The 26,353-nt window shown below is 43.1% G+C and overlaps 1 protein-coding gene across 2 annotated transcripts in view; it reads right to left on the reverse strand.

The window, feature by feature from the left end:
- MMP17 (matrix metallopeptidase 17) overlaps positions 1–26,353 on the reverse strand; it is a 266,942-nt gene that overhangs the window by 76,164 nt on the left and 164,425 nt on the right. For both annotated transcript variants that reach the window (XM_075341808.1, XM_075341807.1), the window contains exons 2-3: positions 24,424–24,556; positions 2,050–2,179 (exon numbers count right to left, since the gene is read on the reverse strand). In XM_075341808.1, coding sequence (XP_075197923.1) covers positions 2,050–2,179; positions 24,424–24,556 — 263 coding nt within the window. The remainder of the gene's footprint in view (positions 1–2,049; positions 2,180–24,423; positions 24,557–26,353) is intronic.

Consider the following 26,353-nt stretch of genomic DNA (forward strand, 5'->3'; position numbering starts at 1 on the left):
TAGAATTTCACCATTTACTGATTTTTACAGCCAATATACTGAAGGCTTCCTATCCTGAATCCTCACTGGCCAGGTATACATCTCTTCAGACAGTAGGGCATACTGAGTATATACCAGACCCTACTGCATACAGATTGGGGAAGTTTGAGGGTCTCCCACCCCACTGCAATATTAGTGGCTTGCATGCCATTGTCCACGCACCAGCCGTCCGGTCCCCGTAGCGTGCTGGGCAATTTTCTACATTTGCTTACATGTACTGCACGTGCTTAACTAGCAGTGAAATTAACCCCAGGACTCCAGGTCTGTACAATCTTATTACTGTATCATATCTACCCTCTAAGCTCAAGAGACTCTGAACCAGCTAAAAGCATACCAGAATTAAATCTGAAACAAATCGTGCTCTTAAAAGCTCCAGAACCCTAATTGCACTTCAGCATTCAACTCCAAGCTGTATTTGCCGTGGCCTACCCACATAAGACTGAAACATACAGTATATTCCGTGTTGTTTTCCTTTGTTCCTGCTGTATTAAAGCAACTGTTATCCCCAAGACCGTGTCTGTGGACTGTCCATCAGCTGTGGATACTGTGTGGGGGTGGATAGCAGGGAACATCAGGGCCTGGTAGACCACCCAGTGAACAGGGCCCCTGCAACCTCGTGCCAGAACAGCAACTGTGACCTATAAAACATTTGAGGTCCTCTGTCCCTGGGCCCTTACATATACTGACTGTGAAGATCAATAAGAGGAGGGGGCATGCTAGACAATATAACAGGAGCCAGCTAGCCACAGCAATGAGAAGGGTCCAGCTACTAAAACAAATATAGCAAATAAACAATAGATCCGACTGTGACAACACAGGCGTGCCTGAACTTTTTGTCTTAACCCCTACAGCATGCTGGCTTCAGCTTATATAGAAAAAAACCTGTTGACAGATTCCCTTTAAAGGGTAACCAACATTTTAATTTTTATTTAATAAATCAATAGCACATATGAAAATAATCAACTTTGTAGCATATCTTATCAGAAAATTCTGCTTCTTTTTCCTCCAGGACTAATATGTTACCGTCAATCTATGGCTAAAATCTGTAAATGTATTCAGTGAATTTTCCCATTATTGAGATAAGAGTTGACAGTTGGTGCTTTTAACATTTTATGGAGAAAGGAGGATGGAGGAGGGAGGAGCCAGAGGCAGACATAGACATCTTACTGCCTGCAGGGTCCATAGAACTTTATGAGCACCAATGATCATCTCCTATCTCAGTGATGGTAATAATCTGTTTCTTTTTTTCATGTACTATTGATTAATGAAAGAAAAGAGCTTTAAGGCTATGTGCACACGCTGCAGATTTGGTGCACCAGATCTGCACGTTGTATAAAAGTGTCAAAATTGGATGCAGTTTTGATGAGGTTTTGATGCAATTTTGGTGCAGTTTTAATGAGGTTTTAATGCAGTTTTGATGAGGTTATTTTGGGACATCAATAAAGAGAATGAATTTAAGTTCATGGATGAAAAAACGCTACTAAACATGACCAATAATTGACATGCTGTAGATTTTTTCTGCATCAAAATCTGCCCCAAAACCGCACGGAAAAAAAATATGCACCGTGTGCACAGCAAATCTAGAATCCCATAGACTTTGCTGGCTTCAGGAGAGGCATGCAGATTTTGATGCAGATTTATGAAAAACTGCGGCACAAACTGCAGCGTGTGCACAGGGCCTGAAGCTTTCAGCCTTTGGAAACATTAAGGTTTATTTATGTACAGTGTATTTTTCTTTCATGTATTACATGGAACAGTAAATCTAATACATAAGCTGGAAAAAAATCTGCAGCTTAAATTGGCCTGTGGTGTGGATTTTTAATTTCTGCTACAGAATTTCGTCTTTACATTTCATAGGATGACATCTGTGGAATGTATGCAATAAAATCAGAATATAAAAATGTATATTTTGTAAGATTTTAGTATAATTTATGCTGTATGGAACGACCTTAATGTTACTGTTCCGGGCGCTTCATGGTGTGATACAATAGAAAGGAAAGGGACTTTTACCTCCAAGATAAATTTCTCTTGCTCCACTTTGTCACCGGCTGCACATTCCGCTTCCTCCTGGTGGGCTCTGATTGGGACAGGTCAGGTAGAGAACAGCGAGGGGTTTTCATTAATTCCAAGGTGGCCTCATCTGTATGGTAGAGGACAAAGCTGTCTATTAGTAAAGTAATTGTCTTTCATTATTCATCGTTAATCCTTTTGTTAGACAGAGTACTTATTGAACAGCACTCAAGTTTAAAAGAAATGAATGGACTTCCTGTGGGATTTGTAGACTCCAACCGGAGACCTAATGAATCAAATAGTAATGCTTTTAGGGTAATTATAGAATTGGCCGATTTTACATAAGGCATTGATTTATAAACAATAAAAGCTTGTTAACTTCATTCACCGGTACAAAAACATTCCCGTCAATGAACTTGGACTTCAGGACTTCTATGGTGTATTGTGTTAGCATGTAGTACACATATGGTAATTACAGCAGTGAAGAATGGGATATTGAAATGTAAAGGGTAACCATCATTTTTATTTTTATTTCATAAATCAATAGTACAAACGAAAATAAGCAACTTTGTAACATATTTTATCAGTCAAATCTGCTTCTTTCTCCATTTGAACTGCCCTTTCACTCATATTTTATGGGTAAAATCTGTATTCAGAGAATATATCAGAATATATTCAGAGAAATTATCAACCACTGAGGACTCTCAGTTCTTTTAAACAATTTTTTTATTCAGAGAATATACATTATCCCATTACTTACATAGGAGAGGACAGTTGGTGCTTATAACATTTTATGGAGAGATGAGGGGAAAGAGGAAGGAGGAGTTAGAAACAGACACAGACATTCTGCTGCAAGTTCTCTTGAAATGACAGTTACAGCTCTCTATAGAACTTTATAAGCACCAACTTTAATCGCCTATGTTAGTAATGGAAAAATCTGTATTCACTGAGGACAGTTGGTGCTTATACCATTTTATGGAGGGATTAGGAGGAAGAAGGAGCTAGAAACAGACATTCTGCTGCAAGTTCTCTTGAAATGACAGTTACAACTCTCCATATCACTTTATAAGCACCAACTGTTATCTCCCATCTTAGTAATTGGAAAATCTGTATTCACTTAGGTCAGTTGGTGCTTATACCATTTTATGGAGGGATGAGGAGGAAGGAGGAGTTAGAAACAGACATCATTCTGCTGCAAGTTCTCTTGAAATGACAGTTACAGCTCTCTATAGACCTTTATAAGCGCCAAATGTAATGGCCTATGTTAGTAATGGGAAAATCTGTATTTATTGAGGACAGTTGGTGCTTGTACCATTTTATGGAGGGATGAGAAGGAAGAAGAAGCTAGAAGCAGACATTCTCCTGCAAGTTCTCTTGAAATGACAGATACAGCTCTCCATAGAACTTTATAGGCTCCAACTGTCATCCCCTATCTTAGTAATGGGAAAATTTGTATTCACTGAGGACAGTTGGTCTTTATAATAATTTATGAAGGGATTAGGAGGAAGAAGGAGCAAGAAACAGACATTATGCTGCATGTTCTCTAGAAATGAAAGTTACAACTCTCCATAACACTTTATAAGCACCAACTGTCATCTTATATCTTAGTAATGGGAAAATTTGTATTCACTGAGGACAGTTGGTGTATATAACATTTTATGGAGGGATGAGGGGGAAGGAGAAAGGAGGAGCTAGAAACATACACAGACATTCTGCTGCAAGTTCTCTTGAAACAACAGTTACAGGTCTCCATGGAACTTTATAAGCACCAACTGTAATCTCCCATCTCAGTAATGGGAAATCTGTATTCACTGAGGACAGATTTTACCCATGAATTGAGAATTTTGAGATTCAGTGATTAGTCCATGAGGCAAAAGAAGCAGATTTCTCTGATAAAATGTATTACAAAGATTCTTATTTTCAGCTAAACTATTGATTTATGAGAAAAACAATAAAATGACAGTTACTCTTTAACCCCTTCACCCCCGGCCACTAAAACACCCTAATGACCGGGCCATTTTTTGCAATTCTGACCAGTGTCACTTTGACAGGTTATAACTCTGGGACGCTTCAACGGATCCTGGCGATTCTGAGATTGTTTTTTCGTGACATATTGTACTTCATGTCAGTGGTAAATTTAGGCCGATATTTTTTGCGTTTATTTGTGAAAATTTAGGAAATTTGGCGAAAATTTTGAAAATTTCGCAATTTTCAAACTTTGAAAATTTATGCCCATAAATCTGAGAAATATGTCACACAAAATAGTTACTAAATAACATTTCCCACTTGTCTACTTTACATCAGCGCAATTTTCGAAACAAATTTTTTTTTCGTTAGGAAGTTAGAAGGGGTCAAAGTTCATCAGCAATTTCTCATTTTTCCAACAAAATTTAGAAAATAATTTTTTTTAGGGACCACATCACATTTGAGGTGACTTTGAGAGACCGAGGTGACAGAAAATACCCAAAAGTGACCCCATTCTAAAAACTGCACCCCTCACTCTGCTCAAAACCACATCCAAAAAGTTTATTAACCCTTTAGGTGCTTCACAGGAACCAAAGCAATGTGGAAGGAAAAAATGAAAATTTTACTTTTTAACACAAAAATGTTACTTTAGCCATAAAATTTTCATTTTCACAAGGGAGAAAAGAGAAAGTGCACCCTACAATTTATTGTGCATTTTCTCCTGAGTACGCCGATACCCCATATGTGGTAAAAATCAATTGTTTGGGTGCACAGCGGAGCTCGGAAGGGAAGGAGCGCCATTTGAATTTTTGAACGCAAAATTAGCTGCACTCATTAGCGGACGCCATGTCGGGTTTGAAGACCCCCTGAGGTGCCTAAACAATGGAGCTCCCCCACAAGTGACCCCATTTTGGAAACTAGAGCCCTCAAATATTTTTTCTAGATGTTTGATGAGCACTTTGAACACCTGGGGGCTTCACAGAAGTTTATAACGTTGAGCCGTGAAAAGAAAAAAAAATTTTTTTACCACAAAACTGTTGCTTCAACTAGGTAGCTTTTTTTTTCACAAGGGTATCGGGAAAAAATGCAACATAAAATGTATTGTCCATTTTCTCCTGAGTACGCAGATACCTCATATGTGGTGGAAATCAAATGTTTGGACACACGGCAGTGCTTGGAATGCAAGGAGCGCCATTTGAATTTTTGAACGCAAAATTAGCTGCACTAATTAGCGGACGCCATGTCGGGTTTGAAGACCCCCTGAGGTGCCTAAACAATGGAGCTCCCCCACAAGTGACCCCATTTTGGAAACTAGAGCCCTCAAATATTTTTTCTAGATGTTTGATGAGCACTTTGAACACCTGGGGGCTTCACAGAAGTTTATAACGTTGAGCCGTGAAAAGAAAAACATTTTTTTTTACCACAAAACTGTTGCTTCAACTAGGTAGCTTTTTTTTTCACAAGGGTATTGGGAAAAAATGCAACATAAAATATATTGTCCATTTTCTCCTGAGTACGCAGATACCTCATATGTGGTGGAAATCAAATGTTTGGACACACGGCAGTGCTCGGAATGCAAGGAGCGCCATTTGAATTTTTGAACGCAAAATTAGCTGCACTAATTAGCGGACGCCATGTCGGGTTTGAAGACCCCCTGAGGTGCCTAAACAATGGAGCTCCCCCACAAGTGACCCCATTTTGGAAACTAGAGCCCTCAAATATTTTTTCTAGATGTTTGATGAGCACTTTGAACACCTGGGGGCTTCACAGAAGTTTATAACGTTGAGCCGTGAAAAGAAAAAATTTTTTTTTTACCACAAAACTGTTGCTTCAACTAGGTAGCTTTTTTTTTCACAAGGGTATTGGGAAAAAATGCAACATAAAATGTATTGTCCATTTTCTCCTGAGTACGCAGATACCTCATATGTGGTGGAAATCAAATGTTTGGACACACGGCAGTGCTCGGAAGGCAAGGAGCGCCATTTAAATGCAAAATTAGCTGCACTCATTAGCGGACGCCATGTCAGGTTTGAAGACCCCCTGAGGTGCCTAAACAATGGAGCTCCCCCACAAGTGACCCCATTTTGGAAACTAGAGCCCTCAAATAATTTTTCTAGATGTTTGGTGAGCACTTTGAACACCTGGGGGCTTCACAGAAGTTTATAGCGTTGAGCCGTGAAAAGAAAAAAAAAATTTTTTACCACAAAACGGTTGCTTCAATTAGGTAGCTTTTTTTTTCACAAGGGTAACAGGAAAAAATGCACCATAAAATGTATTGTGCATTTTCTCCTGAGTACGCAGATACATCATATGTGGTGGAAAGTAATTGTTTGGGCGCATGGCGGGGCTCAGAAGAGAAGGAGCGCCATTTGACAGCAAAATTGGTTGGAATCATTAGCGGACGCCATGTCACGTTTGGAGACCCCCTATGGTGCCTAAACAGTGGAGCTCCCCCACAAGTGACACCATTTTGGAAACTAGAGCCCTCAAATAATTTTTCTAGATGTTTGGTGAGCACTTTGAACACCTGGGGGCTTCACAGAAGTTTATAGCGTTGAGCCGTGAAAAGAAAAAATTTTTTTTTACCACAAAACGGTTGCTTCAACTAGGTAGCTTTTTTTTTCACAAGGGTATCAGGAAAAAATGCACCATAAAACGTATTGTGCATTTTCTCCTGAGTACGCAGATACCTCATATGTGGTGGAAAGTAATTGTTTGGGCGCATGGCGGGGCTCAGAAGAGAAGGAGCGCCATTTGACTTTTCAAACGCACAGACGCAGTGCACTGATCGGTCGCTGCAGGACGCATGGTCGGATGCGATAAAAAAAGCGTCGGGGATACGTAAAAAAAAAAGTCACGCCAAAAATTGACCATGGATGCAGATATGTTATGTGCATCCCTGATCAGCGCTCGGCGGGACGCACAGACGGATGCCATACAAAAATTGTCGCGAATACGGAAAAAAGTCACGCCAAAAATTGAGCAGGGATGCCGATCCGTTATCTGCATCCCTGATCAGCGCTCGGCGGGACGCACGGACGGATGCGATACAAAAAGCGTCGCGAATACGGAAAAAAGTCACGCCAAAAATTGAGCAGGGATGCCGATCCGTTATCTGCATCCCTGATCAGCGCTCGGCGGGACGCACGGACGGATGCGATACAAAAAGCGTCGCGAATACGGAAAAAAGTCACGCCAAAAATTGAGCAGGGATGCCGATCTGTTATCTGCATCCCTGATCAGCGCTCGGCGGGACGCACGGTCGGACGCGATACAAAAAGCGTCGCGAATACGGAAAAAAGTCACGCCAAAAATTGAGCAGGGATGCCGATCCGTTATCTGCATCTCTGATCAGCGCTCGGCGGGACGCACGGACGGACGCGATACAAAAAGCGTCGCGAATACGGAAAAAAGTCATGCCAAAAACTGACCACAGATGCAGATCCGTTATCTGCATCCCTGATCAGCGCTTGGTGGGACGCACGGACAGATGAAGTGTAAAAATGGACAGGATACAAGAAAAAAAAAAAAAAAAAAGTTATACTCACAGTACCAAGAGGATCACTGACCAGAAGAGTTGCAGAGGAACAAGAAGGCAGTGAGATAGACAGCTTTACACCAGCAGCAGGCAGGACGTTGGACAGATCAGCAGAAGGACCCAGCGATGGAGGCAGATGTGATCGGGCCAGTGAAGACCTCGGACGACCCGTGAAGGCAGGTAAGAGGACGTCGGGGGGGGGCAGGGGAGAGGGGGGGGCAGAGGGGGGGCAGAGGGGGGGCAGATGGGGGGGGGTTAGAGGGAGAGCAGAGGGGGCGGAGAAGCAAAGGCAGAAGGAAGGAACCTTGGAAGCAGAATAGAGATGACAGAGGAGGCAGGCAGATCGCGTGGGGAGCAGATCGGGATGCCGGGGGGCAGATCGGGGCGTAGGGGGGCAGATCGGGGCGTAGGGGGGCAGATCTGGGGGGGCACGGGCAGGGGCCTTCACGGGAGCGCGCAGGGGCCTTCACGGGAGCGCGCAGGGGCCATCGCCGGAGCGCAATACTTACCTTTGGAGCTGGCGCGGTGACAGCAGAGGCGGCGTCTGCGGCGGCAGCAGCGGTGGCGTGGTACCAAAAGTACCAGCCACTCCACGCTGCAGCCATGTTGGGGGAGGGTCCCCAGAGCAGTACAGGCCTGGGGAGGGCGGCCACCGGCAGATCAGACCGCCCCACTGCACACTGATTGGAGCGATTGCGCGTCATAGCACGATCGCTCCAATCAGTGCTGCAGGGGCTGGGGGCGGCATGTTTGAGGTCCACCTATGATATGCTGCAGCAGCTGCGGCATCTCATAGCTGGATCTCACAGGATCGCACTAATTCGGGCATTATTTTTGCCGAAATTAGTGCGATCGATGTGGTTGGCGGTTCAGATTTGAACAGCCAATCACATCGATCGTCGATAGGGGGTGGCGATGCCACCCCCCCTGGGGTCAAGCAAAGGTCCCCTGCTGTAAGAAACAGCAGGGGACATCATTTGAAAGCCGTTGCTATGGCCACGGCAATCAAATGAAGTTTAGGCAGTAAAATTACGTCCCTGGTCGTTAAGTCACGTTAAAATAGGACGTAATTTTACTGCCCGCGGTCGTGAAGGGGTTAAAGAATTCTCTATGTACATGAAGCCTTGTTTTAGGTGTAACGTTAACGCTTTTATAAGAATTTAAACATTTGGCAACACGACTGCTGTATGCTTTTTTGTGTTAAGTGCCATTTTATTGGCAGCAATGGCAACCAATGGCACAGAACTCAAAGTAATGAATAGCTGTTTAGTTGCACTTTTTATCAAGCGCTTGTAGAGTACAACAGTACTGTGTGCTAAAGGGGACCCACTGGTGACAAAGCCAGATCTCCACCAGATCATGGATATGGGACTCATATAGGGAAGAAGATTCAAATAAGCCTTCTGCATCTCGAGTTCTGGCTGATAGAGGGGAGGATGGCAGCCAGGGCCCAGTGCCAGATCACTTATTACAGGAGATTTCCTCCTACAGTTTGCCGTTTAATAAATTGCTTAGAAAACTCAGATTTCCACTGCTATATTCTACAGGGACACATTCTAAAGTATATACCACAATATACAGCCTTTCTGAACGTTATAACATTCTACCAAGTATATGCTGCGATTTACAGTTATTATCTGTGAGGTGATATATATTGGACAACAGTAGACGTGTAGTTCATGTCAGTTTTGTACTGGGTCCCCTGAGTGTATTTGGCAGAGGAATCCACGTAAAATGCTACTAAGGAGGGAAGCAGCTAAGAAACCATTGTAGGGCAAGAGAACTGCTGCAGCCAAGAAACCAAGGGCTCATGTGCACATTGCCGAATTTCATGCAATTACGCTGCGTATTGCACTGCAGCGTAAATACATGCGACCTGCGTCCCCAGCACAATGTATGTAGATTGTGCATGAGACGTGCGCACGTTGCGTTTGAGAGTGCAGCGATTTGGATGCCAAAATTTTGTTCCGAATTGCTGCGTTCTAATAGAAGTAACATTTCACTTATTTTGTGCGTTATGGATGCAGCTCCCACTCTGTCTATGGGAGAGGCTGCATCCAGAGCACATGAAATCGGCTTTTTTTCTGCAGAAACACTGCATTCATTACGCAGTGTTTATGCAGCGATTTGACGCACACATGTGCTGTCAAATCCCTGAAGAAATTTCTGCAGGAACACGACGCAACGTGCGCATACAGCCTAAAGCAGGCTTTACATGCTACAATATATCTTACAATGTGTCGGCGGGGTCACGTCGTAAGTGACGCACATCCGGCATCGTAAGTTATATTGTAGCGTGTGACAGCTTCGTGCGATTGCGATTGAACGTTAAAACGTTCATCGCATACTCGTCGTTCAATTGCTAAAAATTGAACGTGAGGTTGTTCAATGTTCCCGAGGTAGCACACATCGCAGTGTGTGACACCCCGGGAACGATGAACAGATGTTACCTGCGTCCCGCGGCTCCCGCCGGCAATGCGGAAGGAAGGAGGTGGGCGGGATGTTTACATCCCGCTCATCTCCGCCCCTTCGCTTCTATTGGCTGGCTGCCGCGTGACGTCGCTGTGATGCCGAACGGCCCTCCCACTCCAGGAAGTGGATGTTCGCCGCCCACATCGAGGTCGTTTGGAAGGGTAAGTACGTGTGACGGCAAATAACCGTTTGTATGACACATTCAACAAATTGAACGTGTCACACATACGATGGAGGGCGGTTACGATCGCATACGATATCGTATGCTTAATCGAAAAGTGTAAAGCAGGCTTAAGGCAGGAGAACTCCCGCAGCCAAGAAACCATAGTAGGGCAGGAGAACAACCAAGAACTATAGTAGAGGAGAAAAACTGTGGCAGCCATGAAACCATTATAGAAGAGGAAAACTGCTGCAGCCAAGAAACCATAGTAGGGTAGAACTGCGGCAGCCAAGAAACCATAGTATAGGAGGAGAACTGGTGCAGTCAAGAAACCAAAGTAGGGCAGGAGAACTACGACAGCCAAGAAATCATAGAAGTCCAATTATGAAACGCTGAAAAAGATCACTATCAATCAATAAAATTAAAATTTTAATAATTTTTTATTGGCTATTCAACATATTAATAATCAATTAGATAAAACAGGAAAAATTCCTCCAATAGAACAATAGGGGGATAGATTTTTTCATCTATTTTAATAGTTAATGAATATATATATTTTTTATATAGATTTTTTTTTAGGCCTTTTTTCACCTTGGTAATATTTGCACCCATGCACCTTTTTTTGATTAGCAACATGCACCTTGTTAATTATTTGGTTGATTTAAGGGATTTTTATTATTAATTTTTACATGCTGATATATCAGACTTATTTGTATGTTCTTTGCATTCATATTGATTTTATGTGCCTGTTGTCCCCTTATTGTTCTATTGGAGGAATTCTTCCAGTTTTATCTAATTGATTATTAATATGTTGAATTTCCAATAAAAAATTATTAAAATTTTAATTTTATTGATTGATGGTGACCTTTTTTTGGTGGTCCTTAATTGGACTTCTGTGTTGTTGATAATCACATTGTGCAGGTCTTGCACATCCAATTGGGACTTGTTTTGTTATCAAGCCAAGAAACCATAGTAGAGGAGGAAAACTGCCGCAGCCAAGAAACCATAGTAGGGCAGGAGAACTGCTGCAGCCAAGAAACCATTATAGAGGAGGAAAACTGCTGCAGCCAAGAAACCATAGTAGGGCAGGAGAACTGCTACAGCCAAGAAGCCATAATAGGACAGGAGAACTGCTGCAGCCAAGAAACCATAGTAAGGCAGGAGAACTACTGCAGGCAAGAAACCATAGTACGGTAGGAGAACTGCTGCAGCCAAGAAACCATACTCTGCCTCTCATTTACCGGTGCCGTCGCCCAGTGCTTCGGTGCCAACGGGGTCTACCACCACCACCGTCCGACCTCCATCATCCTCCCCGGGGTAATCCCGCTATGCCAGTGGGGAGTGACACCATCCCGGCTGCGACCCTTACCATCTTCCCCAGAGAGCATCACCCGCAGTGGCGACCCATCCCTGGCCACGTACCACAGGTGGCATCACGATCATAATAGACTTTCCTAACCATCACTACCACCCCCATCCTCCATCCTGCCTCCCGTCCACCTCCTTTCCTCCCGCCCTGTATGCCTCGGGGCAACGGAACCGGGTCAGGCCACCCCGTGACATCGCAGAGGATCTGCACCCCTGGCAATGAGTAGGTTAAAATACCTGCCCCGTGGGGCGTTACATTTGGCATCACAAACAGGATATTCGTGCCAGCAACAACCAGGTACTGTGCGCCTACTGAACTTTCTGTTTATGGATTGTGTATGGCGTAGTAGCAAAATCAGTAGACACCATTGTTCACAAAGAGCGAGAAAAGAGGAGGCATGTTTTCATCGGCGGAGCCCAGACAAGTGCACGAAAGAAAGTCCGCTGCCAGGAATATTATCTGGAAACCTCGTGTCTCCAGCCAAGAGTGGGAACTGTTTTTCAGGCTAGACTGTATGGCTTATTTGAACTGCAACTTCGGATTTTGGAACTGAGTAAAGGCATGGCTATTCTGATCAAGATAATGCAGACCGAACCAGGGACTCAGCAACCAGTGACCATGGAACCGGCTTCCGGTGCTGATGACCTTCCCTGGCGACAACGCAGCAAAGACCCATTGTTCCAAGTTTCTGATCGGTATACGGCCGATGAGCAGCTCATCTGTCGCCATTGTGGTGAAGCGGGACATTGTGTACGGGGCTGTCCCCTGAGTGTCCAGAACCAGGGAGCCCGGACCGGTTCCCTGGTACAGCCATCTCCAGAAGCAGTAGTAAAGAAAGAGTGATAGTAAATGTTTTCTTGCATAAGAAAAGGTTAAGTTAATGTTGATTCACTATGCTGCACTTTGAAAAGTGATATAATCTGCTGACCTGTCTGAAAAAGTTGAAATGTTTGAAATGTTTGATTTGCTGTGTCTCCCAAAAAGGGAAGAAATATTGTTTGGTTTAATGCATAACAAAAATGCGGTAATCTTTGTAAAATGTTGCAGCCTCGAAGTGCTGCCAATTGCCACCGGGGAATGTAGCGCCCCTGGGCTTCAGGCGCCACGGGGTATTACACCACTTTTCAGGTGTAATATCTATCCTGGGTCAGGAGGGGGTTAACCTGCCGGTGCCTTCACAAAACACACACATACAACAGAAAGGTGCTTACTCACAAGGGGTTGGACTAGGGCAGGCAGGATATTTAGCCATCACGAAGCATGGGACTTTCCCAGTCGCTAGGACAACCACCGGGGGCGGGCACCACATGGGGTAGAAGTAGGCGCAACCATCACACTTAGAGGAGAACCTTCCTGGGCACAGCTTTGGATAACATCTAGCACTGATGACTGGAGTTAGTGTTTCTCTCTCTTCGTGGGCCCGTGGCTTTGAGCAGGAGGCTTGGCCCGGGTACCGGATAGCAACCGAGGGACACTTCACTAAAAGACTTTCACGGGCACAAGCGGTGACCGCCGACTATCCAGGATCAGCTGGAGCCCATCGTGGTAGAGACTGGTACACGGGGGCAGCGCCTGAACTACTTGTGAGTAAAAGACCTGGAACCGCAGCCTCTGCTTCTGCCTCTCATTTGCTGGTACCGTTGCCCAGCGCTTCGGCGCCAACGGGGCCTACCAACACCACCGTTCAACCTCCATCATCCTCCCCGGTGTAATCCCACTTTGCCTGTGAGGAGCGACACCATCCCGGCTGTGACCTTCACTATCAGCCCCGGAGAGCAGCACCCGCAGCGGTGGCCCATCCCTGGCCCCGTACCACAGGTGGCATCACGATCATAATAGACTTGCCTAAATGTCACTATCACCCCCATCCTCCATCATGCCTCCAACTCCACCACCTTTCCTCCCCTCCTGTTCGCCTCGGGGCAACAGAACCGGGCCAGGCCACCCCGTGACATCGCAGAGGTTCTCCACCCACGGCCCGGCACTGAGTAGGTTAAAACACCTGATCCGTGGGGTGCTACATATACAGGGATGGTTAGACAGGGATTAGCAATATGCAGCCAGAACTGCTCATGGTTCTGGGTGCAAATTGCACCTGATAGGTTCACTTTAAGGGGCTAAAAAAGTTCTAAATTAGAGCAGTGAATTACCGCCTACCAAAATATGTGATGAAATGGGATGAGAACATCTAATTATCCACTCAGTGATAGCTCATATAGAGGATTTAGTATGGGTCACCAACCTTTATGAATACAGTTAGGTCCAGAAATATTTGGACAGTGACACAATTTTCGCGAGTTGGGCTCTGCATGCCACCACATTGGATTTGAAATGAAACCTCTACAACAGAATTCAAGTGCAGATTGTAACGTTTAATTTGAAGGTTTGTACAAAAATATCTGATAGAAATTGTAGGATTTGTACACATTTCTTTACAAACACTCCACATTTTAGGAGGTCAAAAGTAATTGGACAAATAAACCAAACCCAAACGAAATATTTTTATTTTCAATATTTTGTTGCGAATCCTTTGGAGGCAATCACTGCCTTAAGTCTGGAACCCATGGACATCACCAAACGCTGGGTTTCCTCCTTCTTAATGCTTTGCCAGGCCTTTACAGCCGCAGCCTTCAGGTCTTGCTTGTTTGTGGGTCTTTCCGTCTTAAGTCTGGATTTGAGCAAGTGAAATGCATGCTCAATTGGGTTAAGATCTCGTGATTGACTTGGCCATTGCAGAATGTTCCACTTTTTTGCACTCATGAACTCCTGGGTAGCTTTGGCTGCATGCTTGGGGTCATTGTCCATCTGTACTATGAAGCGCCGTCTTATCAACTTTGCAGCATTTGTTTTACAGAGGATGTGGTGTGCCTTGGATCATGTGCCGTTCCCTTTCTTCTCCAAACTTTTTTCTTCCCATCATTCTGGTACAGGTTGATCTTTGTCTCATCTGTCCATAGAATACTTTTCCAGAACTGAGCTGGCTTCATGAGGTGTTTTTCAGCAAATTTAACTCTGGCCTGTCTATTTTTGGAATTGATGAATGGTTTACATCTAGATGTGAACCCTTTGTATTTACTTTCATGGAGTCTTCTCTTTACTGTTGACTTAGAGACAGATACACCTACTTCACTGAGAGTGTTCTGGACTTCAGTTGATGTTGTGAACGGGTTCTTCTTCACCAAAGAAAGTATGCGGCGATCATCCACCACTGTTGTCATCCGTGGACGCCCAGGCCTTTTTGAGTTCACAAGCTCACCAGTCAATTCCTTTTTTCTCAGAATGTACCCGACTGTTGATTTTGCTACTCCAAGCATGTCTGCTATCTCTCTGATGGATTTTTTCTTTTTTTTCAGCCTCAGGATGTTCTGCTTCACCTCAATTGAGAGTTCCTTAGACCGCATGTTGTCTGGTCACAGCAACAGCTTCCAAATGCAAAACCACACACCTGTAATCAACCCCAGACCTTTTAACTACTTCATTGATTACAGGTTAACGAGGGAGACGCCTTCAGAGTTAATTGCAGCCCTTAGAGTCCCTTGTCCAATTACTTTTGGTCCCTTGAAAAAGAGGAGGCTATGCATTACAGAGCTATGATTCCTAAACCCTTTCTCCGATTTGGATGTGAAAACTCTCATATTGCAGCTGGGAGTGTGCACTTTCAGCCCAGATTATATATATAATTGTATTTCTGAACATGTTTTTGTAAACAGCTAAAATAACAAAACTTGTGTCACTGTCCAAATATTTCTGGCCCTGACTGTATAATGGGCCTGATTCATCAAAGCTTTTACACCAGTTTTCTGGCACAAAAACCTTTGAAAAGTTGCATAATTTTGGCGCAACTTCAGGCTGCACTAAAATTTTGCAGTGTTTGACATTCTCATTTCATTGTCACCCTGCTACGACAAAGTGGGCAGAGCTGGGGCAGGACGGGCGTGACAACCACTGCTCATCATATTGGAAGATGGCGACTGGCCTGATTGTGAATGGTCGGTATGTACCATGGAAGTGGTATGATTTTGGAACTCCGTGCTGGTACCTGTAGTGCCACAGGTTCTTAATATGGTGTTTATAGGGCCCAGGATCATGGATGGCTGGAGAACTGGGAGGGTCTGGCCATCCACATACCCCACCCATGGGTGTGTTGGAGGTCACTGATGACTTCTAAAATGGAGTCTAATGTTTGGCACATGGGAGAGAGAGTTTGGTTTGCAAGCTGCAGAGCAGGGAGCTCTGGGTGTGTCAGCCTGTGTGGAGGCTGAACCCAGGGCTCTGGAATTAAGTCTGGGTTTAGACTGGAAGTATACTGCAGCCAAGATGGTTAGTGCTGTGGCTACAGGGTCAAACCTCTCCTGGAGCGGAGAGACAGACAGGAGTCTGCAGAGTGTCTCTGGGTTCTTCGAAGGAACCACAGCAAGTGTGTTCTCTGGCAGGAGCCATTGTGTACAGGCGCCACACCTCCAATAGAGACTGTATTGGACTGGAAGCCCATGGTATGTGGATGTGCTATGTTTTTGCCTTAAGCCAGGAGAGGCTTTGTGTGTTACTTTGAGGTGCAGTGTATGTTTGTTAATAAACTGCCTGGACTGTTAATGTGATAAAGTGCTCCTGTGTGCCTCAATCCCGCTGCCAAACGTGTGTCCCCAATACATTTGGGGTGCAGGTTGTCACAATATTCATGACTTTACTATAGCTCAAATCTTTATCTCCAGGCACTGGAGTATTGAGTTGTGGACAGACACACACAGAGGTGTATGCTTCTTGTCCAACGCTCCAAATTCATGAAGAGGACTTTGATTCTGCCGTGAATGGTGCTAGTCTTGTTCAATCGTGCCTCAAAAATGTAACTCATATTTAGGCAATAGTGTACATATCAGCCTACCTCTATCAAAGGGACCCAGGCCCATTCTTCAATGCAGATTGTACAGATTGTCAGGCATAAAATAGTAGATGTGCCGTATTGTCTCATGCTAACTCTGATTAAAAATGGCAATGCGAGTCAGACAGCTGCTGTATTCTCCAGCAAACATCAAAGTGGAACAACCACACAATTGTAAATTTGTAATTAATAATTGAGAGAGTGTCGCTCTTAAGGGAACTGAGCAGAAAAAGAACTACGGAACAGCTGTTGCCTAATCCTTCCACAAAGTATTTAAGAAAAGGAAATATCTTTTGAGGTATATACAGCGCTGGGTCACCAAGTATTCATTTTTCATATAGGATTATGCTCTCGACATGTCTGACACATTACAGAGGCAGAGCTTGTCATCATGTTCTAAAATGACTGTAGTTTTTGCTGTTAGTTTTTCATTAAAACAGATGTGTTGCCAGATTTCACACTACAAACTGGATATAACTATTCAGACCTCTAAGAACTGATGAAGATGTTGTCTTTACTTTGAAAAAATCATCCTTTATGAAAATTAAACCAAACTTGATGGACAGCTCCTCAGGGTCCTTCCTCCCTGCTGCTAAAATCTCCCACTGATCAGTACAAGCTGCTGTCAGTCAGGCTGTGTGAGTAGATATTCAATACACTTAAGGCCGCTTTATACGCTGCGATCTCGCTAGCGTGCGTACCCACCCCCATCGTTTGTGTGTCAAGGGCAAATCGCTGCCCATGGCGCACAAAATCGCGCGGACCCGTCCTTACCTGCCGACCGAGTGACGTCGCTGTGACCGGCGAACCGCCTCCTTCTAAGGGGGCGGTTTGTTCGGCATCACAGCAATGTCACTAAGCGGCCACCCAATCGAAGCGGAGGGGCGGAGATGAGCGGGACGAACATCCCACGCATGTCCTTCCTTCCGCATTGCCGGCGGCTGCAGGTAAGGTGAGGTTCCTCATTCCTGCGGTGTCACACATAGCGATGTGTGCTGCCGCAGGAACAACGAACAACATCGTACCTGCAGCAGCAACGGCAATTGGGAATAGGGGAGCATGTCAACGATTAGCGATTTTACACGTGTTTGCGACGATTTTCGATCGCACGTAGGTGTCACACGCAACGACATCGCTAACGTGGCCGGATGTGCGGCACGAATTCCGTGACCCCAACGACATCGCTTTAGCGATGTCGCTGCGTATAAAGCGGCCTTTAGACTCATGAACTATTTCATTCTATAGTGGAACTTATATGATACCAGGACCACCAAAACAATATATTGAAGAATATGTCTAAGCCATATAACTAAATGTTATTATTATCCGTTTGTGTGGTCTTGTTTGCTCACCAATGTTATCAAAGCCTGATCTTATACCTAGAAAATTCAATTTTTATACAGGGGCGTTACCAAAATTGTAACAAAAACACAATATGAGTTGATTGGCTTTTGCAGTGATTTTTTTTTTGCCTTTTACCATTCGCAATCTATGGTCACATCACTATACTAGCAGACTAAATTTTCATCTATAACATAGGTCAACTGCCTAGCTGCTTTGCTATAACCGTGTTTCACCAGTCACTGCCACGAATCGGCCATAGACTGTGCTATCAGAAAATAAGTAGGATATAGGGAGCATGTTTTTTGCCTGGTGGCTTTACAACTGTGGCCAAACCTCATGGGCCAAGATGCCTCATTAGTTTTACTTCTTTTTTTAATCATCTTTAGTATTTGTCTTGTGGTAATCATTGCCATTTTTAGCCCCAAGTTCTTTAGGCTGTGTGCACACAGTGCGTTTTTTTGACGCTGCGTTTTTGTGCGTTTTTGGCCGCTAATTGCGTTTTGCCGCGATTTGGTGCGTTTTTTGCTGCGTTTTGCTGCGTTTTTGCTCACTGCGTCCTTATGCGTTTTTTATCAGTGAACAAAAAAAAAAGGTCTGATGTCATTTCCTTCTTCAATGTGTTCTTCATTCTCCACTAGTGTATGCAGAAGAGCAGACAGCTGCAGAACTACAAGGCTCAGCATCCTCCTTCCAGGACTGTATGCAGGATTTCTTTGCCCCCCCAAACAAAAAAAATGACGTGGGCTTCGCCATATTTTTGTATGCTAGCCGGGTACAGCAGGCAGGTACGGGCTGCCCCCAACCCCCAGCTGCCTATTTGTACCTGGCTGGGAACCAAAAATATAGGGAAGCCCTTTTTTTTTAAATTATTTCATGAATTTCATGAAATAATTTAAAAAAAAAATGACGTGAGCTTCGCCCAATTTTTGAGTCCAGCCGGGTACAACTAGGCAGCTGGGGATTGGAATCCACAGTGCAGGGTGCCCATGCTTTCTGGGCACCCCCGCTGTGAATTGCAGTCCCGCAGCCACCCCAGAAAATGGCGCTTTCATAGAAGCGCCATCTTCTGGCGCTGTATCCAACTCTTCTAGCTGCCCTGATGCCGGGTGGCTAGCTAGGTAATAATGGGGTTAGGGCTAGCTGTATATTATCAGCTAGCCCTAAGCCCAAAATTCATGGTGTCACGCCAATATTAGACATGGCCACCATGAATTTCTAGTAAAGATAAAAAAAAAACACAACACACAGAAAAACATTTTTATTAGAAATAAAACACAACACAATTAGTGACTCCATCTTTATTGAAATAAACCCCCCTCCGCAGTAATCCTGGGTCAAGGGTCCCGTGCCGTCCAATCCGGATCCTATATCATCTGATCGGTTTGCTGGAAGGCAAAGCGATCAGATGATGTGTCAGGATCAAGTGCCTGAATCCCATCACACATCAGCTGATTGTATAAAAGCCGATTATACAATCAGCAGATGCATCGGTGCAAAAGAAAAATAAAAAAATAATACTCACTTATGTGCTGATTACCGGCAGCTCCTGCAGCGATGGGGCGGGAGTCCGATCCCGTCCGATCGCTGCAGCAGCTGCCGGTAATCAGGGATGAAGTCTCCTGACGCATCCGCTGATACCGGCCGGGCGCCCGCGTCACCGCGATACTTGCGATCAACTGATGCATCAGGTGACTGCATCAGGTGATCCATCGCCAGGTCCTGCATCCATCGGAGCTTTCCCGGCCGTCTACACACAGCCGGAGCGGGGGGTGGCGATACCGTGAGAGGAGATGGGAGCGGGCATGGCACCGGGAGTCTGCAGACAGGTGAGTATAACTTTTTTTTTTTTTTCTACTGTTAACTTTTGTTTTCGCAGCCGCTTCCACCTCCCGCCTGTACATGGCGCCGCACGGCAGCATACATGCACAGGACGGGAGGTGGAAGCGACGGTGACGGTACCGGGAGGATTCACGCTTCTGTATATACTGACAGAAGGAATCCTCTTCCTGTACACGTCACTTTGCTACCCACCTCCTGCGTTTATAGCTGCGTTTTTGGTCTTAGAAACGCACCAAAACGCACCAAAACGCAGCTATTTGCGTTTCTCATTGCGTCTTTCAACATCCCATTGAACTCAATGGATGAAAAGCGCAGTGAAAAACGCGGGAATAATTGACATGCTGCGTTTTTGTGGCACCACAAAAAAACGCAGCTGAAAAAAAACAGATGTGTGGGGACAGCAAAAATTAAAACTCATAGACTTTGCTGGGGAAGCAAAGTCCTGCAGTTTTGAGGCCAAAAACGCACCCGAAAAACGCGCAAAAACGCCGCGAAAAACGCACTGTGTGCACATAGCCTTAAACTGGCGGATGCGAGTCCTAAATTTTGCACATGGTAACCTTTTATGCGACTGTCTAGTCCAAAAAGTCTCACGTTTCAAAAAACGGTGTAAAATTTCTCCAAAATGTCTGGTGTCCGTAAAATCAGTGAAGGGGACTGGAGTACATTTGTGACAAATTGTGACTTTTTGGAAAGTCATACATTTGGTGAAAACATCTGAAAACCTTAAACTCTGCCCATAGTGACGAAAATAATAAAAAATAGGTGAGTACAAATAAAATAAACTTTAACAAAGTAAAAATTCAAAAGAAGAATAAAATGAAAATGAAATACAGTTGAAAAACAACTAAAACTAGACAAAAAACGAGGACAAATGCAATAAATGGGGATCATGAATTTCATTCCTATGGTATAAAAACTTCCAAAGGGAGTCCATCACCCCTGAAATGTATTTTACATGGGCCATACAGTTTTGTGCCTGAGAAAATAACTTAATTCATAAACAATTGAGTAGGCTTCGGTGCACCATTGGTGTGGCCAAAATTCAGTGCACCGTTACGTCTTCTTATTTGAATATAAACTAAGGCACTGCACTAGTAAAAAATACAGGGCTAGTACGGTTGTTATAGGGGCTAGGTCCCACAACAACATTTAAAATGCATTTTGGGTCTACCGGACTCCCTTTAAACATCCCTAATATTGAGACATTGTACAAATGAATAGGTGCAAAGAGTGTTTACAGTATATAACGCACATATAGCAATATATACAGTAAGTACAAACATTTGGTAGAAAAGTCCAATAAACATGACTTAATTCCTGGCGGCTAGGGAGAGAGAATTGTGTCACTAAGAGCTTATTAATCTACTGAAGAAGAAAGAGATACAATCATGGCCAAAAGTGTGGGCACCCTTGAAATTGTTAAAGTAAATGAAGTATTTCTCCAAGAAAATGATTGCAATTGCACGTTTTGTTATACACATGTTTATTTCCTTTGTGTGTATTGGAACAACACAATAAAAACAGAGATTAAAAAGGCAAAATGGACATAATACCATGCAAAACTCCAAAAATGGGCCGGACAAAATTGTTGGCACCCTCACCTTAATATTTGGTTGCACACCCTCAGGAGTACATAACTGCACTCATTTGATTCCTATAACTATCAACAAGTTTCTTACACCTTTCACCTGTAATTTTGGACGACTGTTTTTCAAACTACTCCAGGTCTCCTTCTCCAAACAGGAATTTTGAAATCTCTCCACAGATGTTTAGTGGGATTCATATCTGGACTCATTCCTGCCACTTTAGAACTCTCCAGTGCTTTGTTTCCAACCATTTCTGGGGGCTTCTTGAAGTACATTTGGGTTGATTGCTCTACTGGAAGACCTAGGACTCAAACACAGCTTTCTAACACTAGGTACTATATAGTGACCGAAAATCCTTTGGTAACCTTCAGATTTCATGATGCCCTGCACACATAGTCAAGACACCCAATGCCAGAGGCAGCAAAACAACCCCAAACATCTTTGAACCTCTAGCATATTTGACTGTAGGTACTGTGTTCTTTTCTTTGTAGGCCTTATTCCCTTTTTGGTAAACAGTAGAATGATGTGCTTTCCCACAAAGATCTATCTTGGTCTCATCTGTCCACAAAATGCTTTCCTAGAAGGATTTTGGCTTAATCACGTACATTTTGGAACACGCATTCTAGCTTTTTTATCTCTCTGTGTCAGCACTGTGGTCCTCCTGGGTCTCTTGCCATAGAGTTTAATTTAATTCAAATGTTGATGGATAGTTTGTGCCGACATGATGTACCATGAATCTGCAGGACAGCTTGAATATTTTTGAAACTTTATTGGGAATGCTTGTCCACCATCCGGACCATCCTATGTTGCAACCTTTCATCAATTTTTCTCTGCCCTCCATGTCAAAGGAGATTAAGTACAGTGCCTTGGGTTGAACACTTCTTGATTATGTATCAACTTCTCCCCTTTTTATCTGGTTTTAGGTGTGATTTTCATACTGCCCACACCTGTTACTTGCCACATGTGAGTTTGAAAGAGCATCACATTCTTAAAACAAAGTTGATTACCCATAATTTTGGAAAGTTGAAAACAAATTTGTCCAGCGTATTTTGGGGGTTTTGTGTGAAATTATGTCCAATTTGCCTTTTTCTTCCATTTTTGTTTTGCGTTGTTCCAATACACACAAATGATATAAACATGTGTCTGACAAAACGTGTAATTTCAATAATTTTCTGGGTGAAATACTTCATTTTCTGGAACAATTTCAAGGGTGCCGACGCTTTTGGTCATGATTGTACTAGGTGAGGGAAGATGCTTTAAATATTTCTATCAACAAGCACTGTGCCTTTGAGAATATTTAGTCCCAGTATTTGTCATAAATGGATACATGGCTACTTGTTTAAGCTTTTAATTATGTGCCTATTTACGCAAATTATTTCTGGGAAGGGGTTTTAATAAGGTAGTAAATCACTTCCAGATTTAGTTATTACTTATGCGGAGATTAAATTGCCAGGGATAGACTCAGTATAGAAGCTATTCTCATTCACAAAGTACATACTCACGTGTTAATTACTTACTAATTCCCGAATCTTTACTCCCAATTAGGATTTGCGCAGCTATTAGTTAGCTCTTATTATGTCCATGTCTCTTCTAAGCAGAGAAAGAATGAAACTGTTTATTACCCTCTGAATAGTGGTTTTCTTAGTGTCTCCTAACAATGCATTCACATGTGCTGTTTTGGTGCACTTTTTGTATCCAATGTAAGTAGTGGATCGTAAAGTATATTACATATCAAAGTTTCTACATTTCCTCTTTTTTTTTAATTCACTTGTAGGTTTAGTTTCCAAAACTGCATAAAAAGTTACATAAAATCTCTGAGCCTATTTTGCCCACAATTTTTCAGCTTGCAAGATCCATGGTCACCTCTACATTGGAGTACCCCCTTCAGCAGGCCCAACACACATAGTAGCCTAGAAGATGTCAGAGAAGAGAATAGCAGCTCCCTGGAGAATAATTGAAGGGTGAGGACCTCGGGAACCTGGTCCGGCTCCTAGGTGAAGACTAAATAAAAATCGAGAAAATCCAGCACCAGCATAAATAAAATGAAAAACTTTATTACAAAAAGAAATCTAGAAGATGTCTGGGCAAAGGTAGTGGTCAACAATCACTGAATTGGATTTCACGGTGACTTCTTTGGTGGGGTTCAAGCCAATCTCAGGAATCAGACAGGACCGCTCTGGCTGTGTTACTGTCACACACTCACTAACTGGTTAAAAAAGTATTCTTAAAGTTGCATGTTAAATTCCAGATTACTGAGGGAGCACCAACGATCGAGAGAACACTGAGAATAGCGATCCACAGCAAATGAAGTGGAGGGGAGCAGGGTCGGGATCCATACCCGTAATTGTCTACGTGACCACTGCAGAAAGCCGAATATATTGCTTGGCAGCATAGACGATGAATGACGTGGAGGCCAAACTTGCACATCTCCACTTCATTCAATATGGAGTTCCCAGTGGTTGAACCTCTAGTGGTTCCCATATCTTATGGAATGGGGAAAAGTAGTAATGTAGGTAAAATCCCTTTAATGCTTGATAACCATGAGGCCCACCAGCTGCCTTCTTATAAAAACAAGGCACACTAAGAACAGGGCCAGTACTGTGACCTGTGACCTTACCCAGCCTACAGACCTACCATTCACATAAATCAAATTAAGGCAAAACATCAACATTGTGCACAATTATATACTGTATATCATGCATTGCCTGTAATAAGGCTAAACAGAAAATGTAAGGATTGGAATTCACATAGCATAACTAAAAAATTTGGATAGGTGTTCTATGCTAGGCGGCCACTTTCGTAAAGGGCCAGGATCCATCATAACTATTGCAAAAATATGCAACCACAAACATAAGACATAGCTCAGACTATCTTATCTCACTGTCTTATGGGATACATTTTCTGTAAGGGGGTTGATGTTATGCTCAGGCTAGCCTCAGATCAGGTATTAAAGTTTTGAATTGCCATGGTCTCCATCAGGGTCCCTATTGATTTTATCTTTGTGGGGGCGCCTGAAGGACATGCTGTACCAGTAGAGGACAAATCATCTCAAATACTGCTATGACCAGGCAGTTAGGAATGGAATCATGTATGTTCTTCATAGAGGATGGATCCACTTCTAATTAATTGTAACCATGTAGAAAACAATTCTGAAATAAAGTGACATGGAGTGTATGGAGACATTATCTGTGGGGTAATACTTGTAAAGACTAATCTCACCTAATATTCCAGTTGGTTTTAGTCCACCAAACTCTTGCATTGCCTTGATTGCTTTCGATAACTCCTCTTGCGTCTGCAACTGTCCTGTAACTGGATCTGGTGGAGGCAAATAGCCAAATCTAGTCAACCAGTCCTGCAAATAATTGAGAAAGAAAAATTAAAAGACTATCACACCTAACAATCATTTTATAAGCCGCTGAAAAATAAATATTTCTTATATAAATTCTGTACATATTACACAGAATATACAGCGGGTGACATAAGTATTGAACACGTCACAAATTTTCAAGGGAATAGATGTGTAAATGTGCTAAGACATAAATTTCTTACTAGTGGTCCGTAATAAGCCATTTAATCCGCACAGGCAAAGAAACCAAACCATGGATGTCCATAAATATAGTGACGTGTAATAATAAGAAATGACACAGGGAAAAAGCTTCAAATTCACTTACTGAAATTTATTTAATACTTCTTACAAAATTCTTTGTTGGTGATGACAGCTTCAAGATGCCTCCTCTATGGAGAAACTAGTCGAATGCATAGCGTAGTGTGATTTTGGCCCATTCTTACACACAAACACTCTTCGAATCTGTAAGGTTCCGTGGGCTCCTTCTAGGAACTCTGAGCTTTAGTTTCTTCCATACATTTTCTATAGGATTGAGGTCAGGTGATTGGCTGGGCCATTCTAGCAGCTTTAATTTCTTTCTCTGAAACCAATTGAGAGTTTCCTTGGCTGTGTTTAGGATCATTGTATTGCTGAAATTATCACCATCGTTTCATCTTCTTCATCCTGGTAGATTGCAGCAGATTTTTATCAAGAATGACTCTGTACACTTGTCTATTCTTCCTTCCTTCAATTATATGAAGTTTGCCAGTGCTGAATGCTGAAAAATAGCCCCACACCATGATATTACAACCTACAAACTTCACTGCTGATATGATGTTTTTGGGGTGATATGCAGTGCCTTTTGGCCAAACATGGTGTGTATTATGGCATCCAAAGAGTTCAATTTTGGTCTCATCTGACCAGACTATATTCTCCTAGTATTTCACAGGATTGTCTAAATGTTCTTGAGCAAACATTAAACGAGCTTCAACATGCTTTTTGTTTAACAGTAGAGTCGCGAGCGTGCATACAGGTCATGGAGGTTGAGTGCATTACTTATTGTTTTCTTTTAAATAATTGTACCTGCTGATTCCAGGTCTTTCTGTAGCTCACTACAGGTGGTTATTGGCCCTTGGAAAAGTCTTCTAATAATGCTTTTCACTCCTCTGTCTGAAATCTTGTGGGGAGCACCTGGCTGCAGCTAATTTATGATGAAATTACATTCTTTCCACTTCCAGTTTATATCCCCAACTGTGCTCACCGGAGCTTTCAGGAGTTTAGAAATTGTTCTTTAACCAATTTCATCAGTATATTTTGCAACAATAAGGTTGCAAAGGTCTTGAAACAGCTCACCAGTTTTACCCATCATAAGGTGTTACTTGTGTGGTACCCTTCGTAATGAGACACTTTTTTAAAGGCCATCAGTTGAACAAACTGATATCATTTAGTATTGATACACTTTTTTATAGGCCATCAGTTGAACCAGCTGATATTATTTAGTAGTGGTACACTTTTTATAGGCCCTCAGTTGAACCAGCTGATATTATTTTTCTCTAAGTTTGCTTTCTAATTTTTTTATAGATTCTAGCTGGTGTCATGACTTTCCATGGCTTTTTGCTCTTCTCTTTCATGTGTTCAATAATAAATGTGTCATCTCACATTATTACACATTAAATTTATGGACATCTATGGTTTGATTTCTTTGACTGTGTGGAATGGATGGGTTACCATCAACTGGTGAGAAATTCCTGTCAATAGCACCTTTAGAAATATATTTGCTTAGAAAATGGGTGCTATGTTTCATATGTATTTCACCCACTGTAT

Source organism: Anomaloglossus baeobatrachus, chromosome 1 (genome assembly GCF_048569485.1).
Source record: "Anomaloglossus baeobatrachus isolate aAnoBae1 chromosome 1, aAnoBae1.hap1, whole genome shotgun sequence".
NCBI lineage: Eukaryota > Metazoa > Chordata > Amphibia > Anura > Aromobatidae > Anomaloglossus > Anomaloglossus baeobatrachus.